This window comes from Bos mutus, chromosome 3, assembly GCF_027580195.1.
Source record: "Bos mutus isolate GX-2022 chromosome 3, NWIPB_WYAK_1.1, whole genome shotgun sequence".
Taxonomy (NCBI): domain Eukaryota; kingdom Metazoa; phylum Chordata; class Mammalia; order Artiodactyla; family Bovidae; genus Bos; species Bos mutus.
The window spans coordinates 107,668,076-107,685,822 of record NC_091619.1 but is presented as its reverse complement, the minus strand read 5'-3'; the positions used below and the strand labels follow the sequence as shown (position 1 = coordinate 107,685,822).

At 42.3% G+C, this 17,747-nt stretch overlaps 1 protein-coding gene across 2 annotated transcripts in view; it reads left to right on the top strand.

The window, feature by feature from the left end:
* LOC102274081 (protein argonaute-1) overlaps positions 1-17,747 on the top strand; it is a 36,398-nt gene that overhangs the window by 6,052 nt on the left and 12,599 nt on the right. Inside the window, exons 3-12 of one of the 2 annotated variants that reach the window (XM_070368436.1) lie at positions 1,634-1,754; positions 2,200-2,381; positions 2,781-2,917; positions 3,142-3,276; positions 3,499-3,586; positions 4,248-4,395; positions 8,306-8,425; positions 8,771-8,902; positions 9,030-9,163; positions 12,532-12,716. In XM_070368436.1, the coding sequence (XP_070224537.1) occupies positions 1,634-1,754; positions 2,200-2,381; positions 2,781-2,917; positions 3,142-3,276; positions 3,499-3,586; positions 4,248-4,395; positions 8,306-8,425; positions 8,771-8,902; positions 9,030-9,163; positions 12,532-12,716 (1,382 nt within the window). The remainder of the gene's footprint in view (positions 1-1,633; positions 1,755-2,199; positions 2,382-2,780; positions 2,918-3,141; positions 3,277-3,498; positions 3,587-4,247; positions 4,396-8,305; positions 8,426-8,770; positions 8,903-9,029; positions 9,164-12,531; positions 12,717-17,747) is intronic. The other variant, XM_005892645.2, reaches the window with a different exon arrangement.

The window sequence follows — 17,747 nt, the reverse complement described above, 5'->3', positions numbered from 1 at the left end:
AAGTTTTTAATATTACAGAAAGAGTAACAGTGAAAAATGTCTCCTATTACCCTGACCTCCAGTCCCCTAGTCCCTTTCCCCAGATTCATTTGTTATTACCCTTCAGTACACTTCCAGATATTTTTCTATACATATACAAGCATATCTGTATACAAACATTTTAAAACACGCGGAATACAGAATCTTATACATCTTGCCCTGCATCTTGCTTTTTCCACTGAGCAACGTACTTTGGAAAATGATACATATCAGTACCTACAGGTGCCTCATTCTTTATTATAAGATATTTAATAATAATCTCTTCAGGAGCATCTAGGTCAAGTCTAAACTTTTGCTACAAAAATGAAACTCTGTAGACTATTAATAGAGATACATTTTTGCTCTCAAATATGAGTGTATCTGTAGGATAAAGTCCTAGGACTAGAATTGCTGGCATAGTACATTCACCATTTTTGAGGTAGTGCCAGTTTTTGTTTTGTTTTTAAGGTAAGTTATACCAATTTATATCCCCATTAGTAAGGTATCCCCCCATATCTGCACCAATTCGATATATTGGATTTTTTAATCATTGGCATTCTGGTAAGTAGAGAATTATATCTTGGTCTGATTTTAAATTGTATTTCTCTAATGAGTGATGTTGAACATATTTTCAGATACTTAAAAATTTATACATAGAAGGGATATTTCAAGTGTGAGAGGAAAGAAAAAGGAAAGGCTTGTGTATATCAATGTGTTTGTTTATATGTCTGGAAACTTGAGGGTGGCCTTGCCTTCTACACTGTGTTCTTTTCAAAATTATAAAAGATGCTTTTTGATCTGAGGTAGGAATGGGTGCTATTGTTACGGGGGTAGTGGAGAAGGTTTGCCACAACCTACGAGGATGGAAGTGATCAGAGTTAAGAAAAAGATTGCTGGGCAGCACCGAGGCCTAATTGACATTGAAAGCATGTGTTTACAGTTGGCTTCCAATAATATTCTCAGTCTTTTTATCTGGCAGTATTCAAGATGTTTGATTTTGAAAGTGAAGAGGTCAGATGGGTTGGGATTTTGAAGGATAGATGGATATTCTGGAATCTAAATACAGAGGACAGGAAGTGAAATCAAGAAAGAGAGAATAATGGAGAGAAAACAGGATGGTAGCACTAAAGGCTTCAGAGAGAGATGGAAGAGATGAAGTTCTTCTTCCACACTTTATTCCTATTCCAACTCAGGCTTCTTCCTCTACCTTTTTTGATTATCCATTTATCAGCCTGCATTTTTGTTCCTGATTCTGGATGGACCCTGAGATTAAGCTCTTGTCCCCTCGGCTTCCTCTTTTGTTCAGAAGGCACTCACAATCATCCTTTTGGGTCCTTTGGAGCCTTGGTGATCCAAGGACCAAAAATACCACCTGACAGCACGTTAGAGATGTAGAACATCAGACTTAGCTCTAAATCTGCTGAATCAGAATCTGCATTTTATATCTCCAGGTCATTCATATGAAGCTTGAGAAGCACTGTTATAGAGATTAGTAGCTGGTAGGACAGAATTAGTAGCTGGTAGGTAGATGGAACATTGCCTGGACTTTAAATTAGTTCCAGGAGTTTGAAATAGTAGTCTTTCAGCTTCCTCTGGCCTTTCCCATTCTCCACAGGGAAGTGGTGGAATACATGGTCCAGCATTTCAAGCCTCAGATATTTGGTGACCGCAAGCCCGTGTATGATGGAAAGAAGAACATTTACACTGTCACAGCACTGCCCATTGGCAATGAACGGGTACGGTTGAGAGTCATGCTGGACCTGTGTCAAGGGTCTGGGGAGGAACAGAGCTCAAGTAAGCCTGTTTGGAGTCTGGTGTTCGCACATCCCTTTCATTGTTTGTGCTGAGAAAGTGTGTTTTAGGTTGAGGAATGGGTAGGTGCTTATGTTTATTTAGCCTACTGTATGTCTGTCTGTGTCCCAAACAGACTGAGATTAGACTTAAAATAGACCTGAAGGACTTCCTACGAAGTGTGTTTGAGAGGGGCAGAGAGATACACTGAGCCAAGATGGCTGGAGACTTAGGGGCTGGATTTACTCAGAAGTCTTCACTGTGAGTCCTTATCAGCCTAAGAAGCAGATTCTTGGCAAATCTTAGGGGTTAGGGACAGTAGGGGCAGGGCAAGAACACTGAACTGTGGGAAAGCATTGGAAATCTCTCACTCCTTCCTCTTTCCTGAAGGTTGACTTTGAGGTGACAATCCCTGGGGAAGGGAAGGATCGAATCTTCAAGGTCTCCATCAAGTGGCTGGCCATTGTGAGCTGGCGCATGCTGCATGAAGCCTTGGTCAGTGGCCAGATCCCTGTTCCCCTGGAGTCTGTACAAGCCCTGGATGTAGCCATGAGGCACCTGGCATCCATGAGGTACTTGGTGTAGTTAATATCTGGGCTACTAGTGGTGGCAGAAGTGTATGGGAGGAGGAGGGAAGTGAGCATATATTTTAAGGTCCCGCAGTATGCCTTTCAAATAAAAAATTCTTTGAAACCCTACTGTATGCCAGGCAAGTGTGCATATACAATTAGGTGGTACAAAGCTTTGGTCCTGTCCCTTTTAGTTATTTTTGGACCTCACCCCATCTGTCTCTGCAGGGCAGAAAAAGGGTAGAGTCTTGTACAAGGTCAGTCACACAGCTAGTAAAAGATGAGAGCTGGAATTAAAGCCCTGGTGTCCTGCCTTCCAGGCCAGGGCTCCTCCGTGCCCAGGATGCCTCACAGGGTGGGGGCCTGTGCCCGAGGGACCAGTTCTCTGCCTGTCCCTGCCAGGTACACCCCTGTGGGCCGCTCCTTCTTCTCACCGCCTGAGGGCTACTACCACCCGCTGGGGGGTGGGCGCGAGGTCTGGTTCGGCTTTCACCAGTCTGTGCGCCCTGCCATGTGGAAGATGATGCTCAACATTGATGGTGAGTGGGGAGAGCTATGGAGCCAGGGGCACCCCGAGTCCAGTGACCACACTCCCAGCCTCATCCCTCCCAGCTCTGTAACCACACTCCTAGTCTAATCCCTGCAGCCCTGGGAGCCCTCCCCCTTCCCTATACCCTATGAGGAAGAGGGTGTAAAGAGCAGTGCCTCCCTTTATTCTGGAAGACAGAATCTGAGTTGAGCTGTACCTACCCTGTCCCCACAGTCTCAGCCACTGCCTTCTACAAGGCACAGCCAGTGATTGAGTTCATGTGTGAGGTGCTCGACATCAGGAACATAGATGAGCAGCCCAAAGCCCTCACGGACTCTCAGCGTGTGCGCTTCACCAAGGAGATCAAGGGTGAGGACCCAACCAGGTGGGGAGGGGAATCAGTGCTACTTTCTCGTGTGCGCTTCACCGAGGAGACCAAGGGTGAGGACCCAACCAGGTGGGGAGGGGAATCAGTGCTACTTTCTCTTTAGTTCTAAAAGGAAATCCCCTTGGGATATATTCAGGCGAGAGGCCAAGCCTGGGCACATGAGCAACCTTTTCCAACTCTGACAAGCAGTGTGTATATCCCAGGCCTGAAGGTGGAAGTGACCCACTGTGGACAGATGAAGAGGAAATACCGCGTGTGTAATGTTACCCGCCGCCCTGCCAGCCATCAGACGTAAGTTGATGGGCTGCTAAGCCATACCACTGGTGGAAGAGGGCCACCAGGAAGATATTTCAACATACTCCGTTCACACTCTCCACCCCCCAACCTGGCCCTGAGGATAAGCTCTGTGTTTGAAGATAAACTGTAGGAATTTGGCATCCCTCCCCTAACATTCCCAGATCCATTGATAGAGACTCTCCCTACCATTTTTACCTTCTTGGTCTCTACCTTTCCTTCTTGGACTTTTACTGTAGAGCAAGTGTCTCCCTGGCTTCTTTCTCAGTTCTATAAATGTTAGAATCTCTCTGAACTTACTCCTGAAAAAGAAAGCTGAGATCCTGGGTTAGACCTTGGGGAAAGTTGTCACTGATTTCATCTAAAATCTTCACTTCATACTGTGCTGGACCATGAGTGACTACTGTTTGTCAGACTTCATGCTCAACATTAGAAATACAGATGAATCAGATATGATCTGACCATTGTATAACTTGTTTTTCAAATCTTTGGCTTCACTCTTGGAGCCCTGTGTTGCCTCTGCTTTCCTATGAGTGGCAGGAGTGTTCACAGAGGCTGGAAAGGAATGAAGTCAAGTCTGGCTCCATGCATGGTTATAGGTCTAGAAAGGTGTTATTGAATGCTGGACTATGACACCTCTTTCCCTTCCCCCAAACAGGTTTCCTCTGCAGCTGGAGAGTGGACAGACTGTGGAGTGCACAGTGGCCCAGTATTTCAAGCAGAAATATAACCTGCAGCTCAAGTATCCCCACCTGCCTTGCCTGCAAGTTGGCCAGGAACAAAAGCATACCTACCTGCCCCTAGAGGTGAGGCTGCCGAGTAATGGCCGGGCTGGGGAACAAGCATTGTACCTGCACACAGATCGCCAGAGGTCTGTTCTTCCGTTCATAGTCTCATCATTTTAAGGCTTGGAAAAGTGATATTCTGAGAGGTCGTTCTGTGAAACGCAGTCATCGTTCTTAACTGCTGAATTCTTTACTTCCGTCCTGCTCTCATGGTTTTTCAGGACTTCCAGGCAGAGGCGAAGCTGTATGTATTTACTGTTTAATAAGTAATCAGTTCATTCAGGACAGAGATTTCAGATACCTGCACGCATGTCCTTTATTTATTTATTTACTTATTCATTTCTGTATGGCTTTATTTATAGTTGACATACAATAAACTGCACATTTTACGTGTACCATTTGATGCGTTTTGACATCACTACAATAAAGATAATGAACACTCTGAGATACACTCATGTCCTCTTAATTTCTCTTTCCCTATCTGGAGCTGGGAATCCTAAATAACCTAAATGTACAAATGTACTTTATTTTACAGATATTGGAGGTGAATGTTACCTGTAATGGAAATCCTATTTCCCCAGTCGTCAATGCATTCGTTTTGAAAAAGTTTTAACCAAGATTTGTCATATTTTTATGCTTCAGCCAATCTTTGAAATTCTACAATTAAAGAAAGAATAGTAATGCTCTTTAAGTCATAGAATGCAAATGAAGAACCACTAGTCTGTATTTGGTTGTTATACACTAGCCATAATGTTTAGGCCTTCCCTGTTGGCAGCCAGAATGTGTACTGAGAACCAACCTCTGACTGCTTCACTGTCTAGTCCAGTGCTGCTCAAAGTGTGATCAGCAGACCAAAAGCATAGTTATTACCTGAGAGCTTGTATGAAATGCAGAATCTCAGGTTCCGCCTAGGCTTGCTTTATCAGTATCTCTTTTTACAGAATCCAAAGATTGTGTCAAATATGAATGTTTATGTTGACGAAGCACTAGCCTAGATTACTGTCTTATTCTCTTCTAGCAGTGGGGGTCAGATATCTGGGGGTCAGATATCTGGGACCTAAACCTTCTGTGAGCTTTTGGGATTTCAGAACTAACCAGAGGAAGTTAGGCTGAAGGGAGAAAGAAGAGATCCCCAAACCCAAGAACTCTGACATAGTTAATAGCTGCTGATGCATAGAAAATGAGATGAGGACAGCATGTTCTCTGAGATGTAAGCAGAAGTCTTTAGGGACAGTTCCAGCTAAGTGGATAGGCTTTAGGTAATAGCTATTGCAGCTGAGATCTATTAGCAAATTGACATGATTTCTGTTTAAACAATAGTTTCCATGGTGAATAACTTATATAATGACATATTTTGATTTTTACTGTTGCTTGTTTATTAACAAATATTTATTGAGCTCCTGCTAAAGTCATATACTCCTAGGTGCCAGGAAGGCAACAAGAGAGGCAGGGTCCTTGCTGTCATGGAGCTTAAAATCTAAAAGGGGAAAATAGACAAATTAAGGTAGTTTCAGATGGTGGTAAGTGTCAAAAGGTTGAGGTGAGGTGAGGTGAGGTGAGGTGAGGTGAAGTCGCTCAGTCATGTCTGACTGAGCTGTAGCTCAGTGGGCTGTAGCCTACCAGGCTCCTCCGTCCATGGGATTCTCCAGGTAAGAATACTGGGGACAGTCATAAACTGGAGGGGGTTGGAGATTCACTTTAGTTTCTGTGGTCAGGGAAGGCTTCTTTTAGGAGATAATTTGAGCTGAGTCCCAAATTATGAGATAGAACCAATCTTTTAACAACCTGAAGGAAGAACCTTTTAGGCATGAGTTTAATAGCAAGTACGTAAGCAGCAAAGAGCTTGGATATTCTTGAGAGAGATAGAAGGACGTAGTGACTGGCATGTAGTTTAGGAGAAAAGTAGGAGATGATTTTGGAGAGAGGTACAGGGTCAAATCATATAGGCTATTGTAGGTGATATATTTTTTTCAGAATAGCTTTATTGAGACATAATTCTCATCCCATAAAGTTTGCCCTCTTAAAATGTACACTTCAGTGGTTTTTAGTGTATTTACAGAGTTGCATAATCATTACCATTGTGTGATTCTAAAGCATTTTCATCATCCCTCAAAGAAAGACCACACCCATTAATAGTCACTTACCATTCCTTTTATCCTCCGCACTAGCCCCTACTAATCTCTGATCTGCTTCTGTCTTTATGGATTTGTCTATCCTGGACACTTCAAATAAATGAAATTATATAATACATGGCCTTTTTAAACTGGCCAATTTCACTTAGCGTAATGCCTTAAAGGTTCATCTATGTTGTAGCGTATGTCAGAACTCCCTTTTTAAGGTTGAATAATATTTCCATGTATGTATATAACACATTTTGTTTATTCATTTATCGATGGATACTTGGGTTGCTTTCACCTTCTAGCTATTATGAATAATGCTGCTGTGAAGATAGATGTACAAATATTTGTTCTAGTCCCTGCTTTCGTTTCTTTTGAGTACATACCCAGAAGTGGAATAACTGGATCATATGGTAATTCTGTGTTTAATTTTTTGAGGACTCACCATACTGTTTTCCACACAGGTGTACTGTTTTACATTCCCACCAGCAATGCACAAGGGATCCAGTTTCTCCACATCTCTGCTTTTTTTTTCCTAGTGTTGATTCTGTAATTGAAATTATCTCCACCTTTAAATTGCCTTCAAGAGAGCAACCTCACAAATTTTAACAGTTCTGGGTTTTCATTAAGTAATTGACTAATGTGTATTCTTTGAAATACAGAGTTTAAGGGTAGGTGACCTTGTCCTGGTTTTCCCTACCATTGTTCACCATGAACTCTGGAAATTAGGCAGAGAATCAGTACTTAGAGTGTTGGCCCTATGGGAGCAAGTTTTACATTTCATTTCATCTCAGTCCTCACAACAGCTTTAAGAGACAGCTAGTGTTTTTTCCTGTGACTAAAATTAAAGAAGCAGAGCCTTCGAGTGGTTAAGAGTCCTGCCCAAGGTAACGTCATCTAGAATTGGCAAAGCTGGACTTCACACTCAAGTCTTCCAAACCTGTTGTTTCTCTCTCCTCTGCCAAAAGGCTTCCTGTTCACAGCTTCCTGAATATCGTGTACATTCAGGAAGCAATAGAGTGGAAATCTTACATATCACTAGAAAGTCTTTTCTGGTCTCCACTGTGTTCTCTTAGGCCCAGTGCAGAGGAACCATGTGGTAAGATGTTCCTCATACCAGCAGAGGACACCGTCAGTCAACAGAGACAGTGATTTCTATAGTCCGAGGGCTCAGTGATCAGCTGTATACTGGGGCTTAAGAACTAACCAGGTCTGGTTCTCCTGGTGTGTTGCAGGATGGAACAACCTGCTGCCTGCTACCATTGGACAGCTGCGTACTAAGAATCCAGTTTGTGTATATTGAGTGTTCTTAGTATTCAGAAAAGTTCTAGGTTGGGTCCTTTGGTAAATAATAATTTATGATACAACTTACTAAGTGTTTGGGGATGGCAACCCACTCCAGTATTCTTGCCTGGAGAATCCCATGGAACCTGGCAGGCTACAGTCCATGGGGTTGCAAGAGTTGTACACGACTTAGTGACTAAACCACCACCACTGAGTATTTACTGTGTTCAGAACTGTACTTGATTCTTTAAGTGCTTTATTTTATTTAGTCTCCAAACAATTGTTACTGTTCTCTGTATTTAACATATGAGCCCTGAACCCACATCTGGCTCTGGATCCTAAGCCCTTAATCACAAAGTGGCTGTTTAGACTTTTGTATTGCACATGAATGTTTTCTAACTTACCTGTCTGTGAACAAGAGATTTTGTAGTTCATTTCTCAGGACTGGCAGCCAGGGCCTTTCTGTGGGGCTCTGGGTACAGGGTAGACTCTACTCAAGCCAGCGCTACCTGTTCTTCTCGTTTCCTTAGGTCTGTAACATTGTGGCTGGGCAGCGCTGCATTAAGAAGCTGACTGACAACCAGACTTCAACCATGATAAAGGCTACAGCTAGATCGGCCCCAGACAGACAAGAGGAGATTAGCCGCCTGGTCAGTGAGGATGCAGAGAAACGTATGCTTGGTTGCTCAGTCATGGAAGTCCCTGGTAGCAAGTAGATGCTTTTCTGCCTTGGCAGGACTCTTAGGAAAACAAGTCTGGATTGGTTACCTGGGACTGCTTTTCCTTCTTGACCCTATAGCTGCTTTGCTTCCTATCTCTTTTTTTCTCCTGTATTACTTCCCTGTGTTATCTGCTCCCACTTACCTCATCTTCTACTTTCTCCCCCTTTCTAGGGGTATTCCTTACCAGCCTCAGCTGCTCTTCAGGGGGACCCGGAGGGTGAGCAGTATTGCCAAGCTACTGCTCTCCTGAGATCCCCTTCTTTTGTCTTGCAGATGAAGAATGCCAGCTACAACCTAGATCCGTACATCCAGGAATTTGGGATCAAGGTGAAGGATGACATGACGGAGGTGACGGGACGAGTGCTGCCGGCGCCCATCTTGCAGTATGGCGGCCGGGTGAGCAGGGTCAGGGCCAGACAACGTCTCTGGGGCTTATGGGGGGAGGTTGGGTTGTTATAGCCAGTGGCTTTTGCTCTCCTACCCACCTGGCTCTATTGAAGCTCACCTGGGCACCCCCTCTGCCTATCCCCAGAACCGGGCCATTGCCACACCCAATCAGGGTGTCTGGGACATGCGGGGGAAACAGTTCTACAATGGCATTGAGATCAAAGTCTGGGCCATCGCCTGCTTCGCACCCCAAAAACAGTGTCGAGAAGAAGTGCTCAAGTAAGGAGGTTGAGTGTATGGGTGGAAAGGTGGGAAGGACCCTAGAGTTGGCCTGAATTCCTCTACTCCCAAGGGGCCAAGATTTGCTCTGTAGTCTGTTTTTTCTGACTTTTGACTCTGCCCCCTGTGCTATCTGGCTTAAACTTCTCCCTGCTTCTTTTCTGTCCCACTGTGGTCAGGAGTCTTGATAAGGAGCCATATCTGTGTCAGAGATGATAATTTCAGGACGTGAACCTCCTAAGGGAGGCCTGAATTGTTTTATTGTTACAGTATTTAACATGGGTAGTAAATAGTAGTAGTGATGACTATAATATTTATGCTGATGTTGTACCTAATTCTATGTTCTCTTATTTCATCTTCACAGTGAGTAGTGGTGGTATTTCCATTTTCAGCAGACTGAGGCTCAAAGAGGTTAAGTTAACTTGTACAAGGTTCGCATTATCAAGAAAGTGTCAAATTGGGGGCAAATCAGATCTGAAGTTTCAGAGCTTATATTCCTAATTAGAAATAAAAGTTCAGCTGGTACTCTGAGCTGTCCTTTCCTATGGACAGAATTTGTTCGGTTGGGTCCGAGTGACCTGAGTTAGGTGAACATGAGTTGTAAGGGCCTCTGAGCCACTTGTGGCTGAGTAGCTGGGAGTAGATGACAGCAGTGAAGAAACTGATACAGCCAAGCGCTTAAAGGAATTGCTTAGGGTAATAATGGTCTTGAATGAGTGAGTGAGTAAGTGAAGAAATCATTGACCCTCCCCCTGCAGTCTTCTTTTTTATTTTTCAAATACCACAAAATTTACCCACTAGAAGTATGCAGTTCAGTTCCTGCTGTCCTTTGAAGTGCTGGCTCTTTGTTTTCTTTGAATCTGGAGTATAGTCAGTGCATTCTGGAGCTGAGAAAGAATCAGTGGAGCTGACCACTTTGGGCAGTGATGGGAATCAGTAGAGATGTGTGCCCTGGTGAGTTCACCTGACCTTGGGATTTTCATAAGAATGGGTCATAGCAGCCCCTGATGAATGTGGAGACTGTGGCCCTCCTCTCCCCTCACAGATGCACAGCTACCTCCATCACAATTATAGTTCTCTTAAATGAGTATCTCTTACCTCCTCTCCTGAGTTCTTGGGATTTTGGCCCCATTTAGGCCTGCTGTTAGCCTTGGGCAGGCTTTGGAGGGCTGATTTCTTAACCAGTATTAGAAAGGCTCTCAACTTTGGCTTTGTGTCACCTTGTTGGTTGTTCTGTACTGGGTGTGTTTCTCTCTCATTCTCATGTCTTTCCCCTGTCCTGTCCTTTTGAGGAGCAACTTGTTGTTTGGATATTTTGGGGCACGAAACCTGATAAAGCTAGAATCTTTGATTTGGAAGTAGTCAGTTCATCAGACAACAGCCTTCTTGCAGTGATCTCTGAATGCAGGGGGTAATAAGTGACTTGTACACCTGGGCCAGTTGCTTGTATAGTCCTGGGCTAAAGATTTAAGATTTGGGAGTTTTCAGCTGTGGCAGTGGATGAGATTGTCTACGGAAAATGTGCATAGTGAACAGAGGCTGAAAATAGAATTCAGAAAAACTAGAAAGGAAATAGAACAAATTTCCCACATGTGTATGAAAGAATGGGATCCAGAGCATAGGAAAAGCCATCATTTCCACTGAGACATAAGGGGAAGAGAGGAAGATGGCCATGGAGGTAGAGAAATTGGTAATTGGGGATGGATAAGGGAGTCCTTGGAGAAGGCGATGGCACCCCACTCCAGTACTCTTGCCTGGAAAATCCCTTGGACGGAGGAGCCTGGTAGGCTGCAGTCCATGGGGTTGCAAAGAGTCGGACACGACTGAATGACTTCACTTTTACTCTTCACTTTCATGCTTTGGGGAAGGAAATGGCAACCCACTCCAGTGTTCTTGCCTGGAGAATCCCAGGGATGGGGGGGAGGCTGGTGGGCTGCCGTCTTTGGGGTCACACAGAGTCGAACACGACTGAAGTGACTTAGCAAGGGAGTCCTAGGGTCAACCCTCAGAATTTTTCTTCTGGCTAAAGAGGCCCTGTTACCTCAGCTGTGTCACTTTCAGGACAAGATTTTAAGACAGTCCCCATCCTAGAGTTCTCTCAACACTTTGTGGCCCCCAGCACTGGACATAATATCCCAAGTGTGATCTGGTAATATAAGATAGGGAATACCACTTTCCTTGAAGTAGAGATCCACTTATTAACGGAAGGTAGTTAACACATTGGCTTTTTTAATAGCTATGCTGTAGTTGTATGCAAAGCAGAGAAGTGGCAGAAACACTCTTAGTAGTCCTTCAGAGCCCTGGTACTTAGTTACATGAAATAATAGATTGTATTTTTTATTCTAGTGTTTATTTGAGAAACTTAAAAAAATAGAGTAATATGGAAAACATCCATGTGTCTCATCCAGAGTATTGTCATGTTTATTTTATCCTTTGTAAAAAGTAAATAAAATATTTCAGATAAATTTGACAGTCCTTTATATCCTCCGTTATAGTCTCATTTCTCCTTTCTGATGCAGTCACTTTCTTGAATTACTGTAATCTTTCCATCCAATTTATATGTATTATATACCTATATAAGTGGTTTAAAATTTTACACAACCGTTTTGTACTGTATTAATCTCATTTTTTTAAACTGATTGAAAACATTTATTTTCTCACTGCATAGGTTTTCAACCCATCTTATTGATATTTGTGTGCTATATAATAACATCCCTTAAACAATTGCTTTTATTCTCTATTTGTACACTGTTGCTTTTAATCTAAACGCAGGTTTTTCACAAATTGAATTTCCTGCTGCTCCTTTCAGTCTGTCATATTTATGTAGCTTGATTTTTTTTTTAATCTATTGCATGTGTACCCTCTTTTCCAACTTTGTCTTCCTTTCTTAGGGTAAAGCTCTAAAGCCCAAAGAAAGAAGCTTGTTTAATTATTTGCTCTCAGGCTTCAAATAACCCATAGGGGAGGAGGGAGCACATGTTTTCCCAAGCATCTCCTGTGCTCTGATCACTGTTGGAAGCTCATTTGTTTTAATTTGAGCCAAGAGGCCTTCCTCTTGGACATCTTCCTATTGCTGTAGACTTAGAACACAGGAACCAGCTGCTTGAGTGGGACAGGTGGGAGACTTCGAGAATTCCCGTTTCTCTGGGCTCCCTCAGCTCTCTGCTTATACCATTGAACACTTAGCAAGTCCTACGTTGTTCTACCCAACTATAAATGTGGTTTTTACACTAGATGTGATGATGTCTCATTCCTCTTAGAATCTGTTAGTGCTTGTCATAGTGCTGGGGACCTAAGATGGAGGCGTTTGGTTAGAAGTATTCCAGTGGGACTTACTGCCTTTTGTCGTGACCACGCTTGTGCTGCAGGAACTTCACGGACCAGCTGCGGAAGATTTCCAAGGATGCAGGGATGCCCATCCAGGGCCAGCCTTGCTTCTGCAAATATGCACAGGGGGCAGACAGTGTGGAGCCCATGTTCCGGCATCTCAAGAACACCTACTCAGGGCTGCAGCTCATTATCGTCATCCTGCCCGGGAAGACGCCAGTGTATGGTACAGTTCTCTTGGAGTAGTGATTACAGTGATAGGACTCTTCTCAGGGTGGCTCCCTGGAAGATCCTAGGGGTGACTCAGTCTGGGTTCTTGGCCCTAGCCAGAGCCGTTCCTTAGTGTCAGTGCTCCTCTTAGAGGAGAAATATCAACTTGTATGAGCCAGTCAGTCACCTCTGGTCCTGTTTACCTGCTCACCCTCCCTTTCAGTAGCATTTTCTGCAGTCCTCTGTGTGCTGGTGTTTATGCCAGGCTAAGCTGAGCCAGATGCAGAGATCGGTCAGTCCAGGTACCTTTCCTTAGGAGGTGTTGTCCGTCAGGCCACAGGGCAGCACACCCAAGCACAATTTGTGGTGCTTCTGTTGGTGTTCCATTGCTGGGAATGGCTTAGACTCTTTGAGAGGTTTTCCTTCTATTTTTCCTCTCTTTTAAGAATGGAAATGACTATATCCATCTCTGACTCAGTGTTTTTCTCTCACTTTTTTTTTTCCTTCTCCAGCTCTTATCTTCAAATGAAGAGGTGTCTCTCCTCTGATCTTATTCAACCCATGTGTACTCTTTGTTTCTCTTTCATCCTGCTACCTTTGGGACACTTTAACCCTAAAACATCTTTAGAGTGCATTACCACAGTCATGCCATTTCCTTTAGTTTTTTCTTCCTATTTTCTTGCTTTTCTTCAAGAAAAAAAAAAAACTTGAAGAGTTTTTAAATGTGTTCTGTACATTTTCTATCCCCACTTCCTCACCAGCCACTTACTGCTTAGCTTTTTTCCATTTATCTTACCTCTTCCAGTCTCCTAAACCTCCTCTGCAGAGGGTCACCAATGACCTTTCTCCTCTTGACTTCTTGACACTTTCTCCTGTCTCTCCTTAATTGTTTTTCTTGTTACCAGGAATGCCTGGCATTTTCCAGAATTCTGTACTCTGCCCTCTTTTTCTCTCTTTTCATTCTCGTGAAATTCTCATACATTTCAGTTGTTTCAGTCATCAACTATTGTTAGATGTTATCATGTATTATTAAGATCTTCATTCAACACTGACCTCTCTGCAGTTCCTATTTCTTCCTTTGACTTTTCTTCCTTCCATAAGAGTTCATTGATCACCTACCGTGTATGACAAGAAATGCTGATAGATCCTTAATACATTTGTGGATAAAACAGTTGTGCCCTTTGCTTTTATAATGTGTTTTGGTGAACTGCCTCTTTAGTAGCTTGTCTTCTTTGTCTACCAGTAAGCTCTTCTCGTTGGTATCACAATTGCTTCTGGGTACCTTTATCCAAACTTTGGGGGCAGTCTGTCTTCTCTTTGTTTACCTCTAATGCTATTTTTTTTTATACAGTGTTAAGATGTATTCCCTGTTCGCCACCCATTCTTCTCAATTTAATTCTAACATTTCTTCTTAAGTCTTTCTTGTATAGATTACTGGATGAGACTTTTTGTGATTGGTACTCTCAAAAAAAAAACCTTCATTAGTCCCTATTCACAAAATAGAAGTTTTTTTGGGCCCTAATCTTAGTTTAACCTTTTCAGCTTCGTATTATACATGTCTTTGCTACATATACCAGAAAGATCACTTGTTCTGGAATTAGATAGAGCTGGATTTTAATCCTGACTATGCCAGTTTACTGTCTTAGGTTACCTAACCTTTCTCAGCCTCATTAGTTAATTATATAAAAGACAGCATCTAACACAGGCTCTGTGACCTAGTAGATGCTCTCCAAATGCGCATTCTTTCTGTGCTTTCCAGTCTCTGGTTTTGCTTAACATCATTTGCCTTTGCCTGAAATATCTAAATACTTTTTTTATTTGCTCTTAGTAGTATCTGTATTTTTCCAGTAGGACAGCCTTTTGGTTAGGTTTCATTCTGGTAATGCCACCTTGCAAGGAGTAATCCCAGTTTCCTCACACACAAATCATCATGTCATTGGTCTCAATGTGATACAGATTAACAGCAAAATAGAAGCAAGCAAGCACAACTTCCAACGCCTGGAAATCAGAAGCTCTTAATTATTTAGTCTTTTTTCCTCCCAAGCAGGTATTTATTGAGAGCCTACCATGTATTGGCCATATCTTGGTGCTAGGACTTCAGCAGCAAAACAGAGTTGTGCCCTGAGGAGTTTACATTGCAGTCGAGGAGCAAGACAAGAAGTGCTGTGAAGAAAGGGTAAAGGTGTAAAGAAAGTGAAGGATAAGGTGACAGAAAGAGATAGACTGTGATTTTAGGTTAGATGTCTACTCTTTTTATGCCCCACCTTGCCCTTAAAATTCTATCTTTCAAATTCTAATTTAAATGTATTTATTCCTGGAAGCTTTCTCTTGTCATCCCACCTTTCTGTATTCATCCAGAAATTGCATCAGGTTGCTGATTAATTAATTGTTTTGAGCATGGAGTGGATCTGATTCTGCTCAAAATCTTCTTCCCTCTGTACATACATACCCAAGGTAGAGCCTTCCGCTGACATGATACTCAGTACTTATGAAAGTTGGTTGATCTCCAATCCACATCTCTCTTGGGCCTTAAATTGATGTCCCTTGGTTAGAAAATAAGGATGCTTTTTAGGAGAATTGCCTTGAATAATTAACCATGTTTCTGGTTCCCTCCATAAAGGGAGAATCCAGTATTTTTGGCCTCCCTGTGTAGTGTAGTGTGGCATGCTTGGAGAAGTCAGGTGTTACTCAGAGTTTTCCCTACCCTGGGCTCAGTCATGTTATACCTCTCTCCAGCTTCATACCTTGATCATGACCTTGGGTTTCTTTCACTTACATGTTCTTTGATTATACCACTTAGGTAATGGGGGCATTTGACTAGGAATTAAGCCTGCATATAAGAGGAGCAGTCAGATTCTTCGAAAGATCCTTCACTGTCCTTCCTGAGAGGCCAAGTGATAGTCAAAACAAGGTCCACATGCATTAAATTGCCCCAAAAGTATAAGAGGACAGTGTCACATTTCCAGTTCTAATCTGCTAACATGCCTCATCCTGTCCTTAGTATTTTTAACTCCTTCCTCTCCACTAAACTGATATAATTTTTTAATGTAATTTTTTTATTGAAGTATAATATACATATAAAGATCTTTTGTGGTCAATTCAGTGAATTCTCACAGTGTCACAGCAGGGGTACCTAGTTCTGATAGTAAAACATTACCACAATCCCAGGCTACTGATTACTACAACTTCCTGTCAGTGATAACCACGATTATTTTGGTTTCTAACACCTTAGATTGGTTTGGACTGTCTTTGAACTTTATGTGAATGGAGTCATATATCATGTACCTTTTTACGTGTCTGTCTTCTTTCACTCAACATTATGTTTGTTAGATTTGTCTGTGTTTGTTTAATTGTAGTTTGTTATAGTTTTTCCATTATATGATTTTAACACAATTTACATGTATTTATCCATTCTACTGTTAATGGACATAATTGGGTTGTTTCAGGCTTTTACTGTTATAAATAATGCTTCAGTGAACATTCTTGTACATGTCCTTTGAATATAGTGCCCATTTCTATTGGGTGTGTAACTAGGAGGGCTTTTAAGTGTACAGATGTATACTTCCATCAGCAGCGAAATGAGGGTTCTAGTTATCTACATCCTTATCAAACTTGGTATTGTCACTTTCATTTTAGCCATTTATATGGATGTTTGTTAATACTGCATTGTGCTTTTTAATTTGATTTCTCTGGTGATTGATGAGGTTGAGTATCTTTTTATATTTTTATTGGCTGTTTCACTGGCCTCTTTTGACAGGTGCCTGCTCAGGTCTTTCTCTTTTTTTATTGGCTTAGATGTTCTTTATAATTCCTTTATTAAATATGATGTGTACTACACATATCTATAGCTTGCCTTTTTACTTTCTTAATGGCTTCTTTTGTTGAACAGAAATTTTAAATTTTAATGTAGTCCTGTTTATCAATATTTTTCCTTTATGGCTAGTACTTTCTGAGTTCTGTTTAAGAAATACTAAGGTCACGAAGATACTAGTCTGTGTTTTCTTTTAAATGTTTTTTTTAACCTTTCACATTTAGAACTAGCTTGTGTTTGCCAGAAATGGCTGTTACTTTCTCTGTCCCTTGGCAGTGGTTCCTCTTTTGGTGCAAAGCCTAGAATCCCAGCCTCTTGCCCACATCTAGAATCAGCAAATGTACCCAGGGCAAAGCAGCTGCAGCAGATGGCTCACCTCTGTGAGATTCTCATCCTCTCTGGAGTGTTAGCTCTTCCAGTTCTTTTGTCTTAGCACCTCTCTACTACCTTCAGAAAGATGATTTATGAATTTTATTTGGTTTTCTTGAATGTTCTCAACAGACACTGGTTTCCTTCTGACCGTATCTCTTGGAGATAGAAATGATCCCTTAGCTTTTTAAACAGTCTCAAATTTCTCCCATTGAAAATATATTGTACTGTTTATTGATCCCATGTTTCCTCCATGGTATTTGATATTACCAAAAACAGTTTTTGCCTCTGTCCATTAATTTTTGCCTTGGTGTCACAAAATTCTGGTCCTCGTTTTACCTCTTAGCAGCATTTGACTTGGTTGAACACTTACTCCTTCTTAAAGCACTCTCTTCTTCCCTGGTATTCATGCTGCAACACTGTCTTGATCTTCCTCCTAGATAATCTGGATTTTTGTCCTTTGCAGACTCATCTTCTTCCTGTTCTGCAAGTATTGTGAGCTCCTCAAGAATCGAGTTTAAGCCCTCTCCTTTCACTCCATTCTCTTCCTTGTTGATCTCAAGATCATGTGTTCACTTACTGCTGCTGCTAAGTTGCTTCAGTTGTGTCCGACTCTGTGCGACCCCATAGATGGCAGCCCACCAGGCTCCCCCGTCCCTGGGATTCTCCAAGCAAGAACACTGGAGTGGGTTGCCATTTCCTTCTCCAATGCATGAAAGTGAAAAGTGAAAGGGAAGTCAGTCGCTCAGTTGTGTCTGACTCTAGCGACTCCATGGACTGCAGCCTACCAGGCTCCTCTGTCCATGCGAGTTTCCAGGCAAAAGTACTGGAGTGGGGTGCCATACCTGTACCTAAATATGTCATATT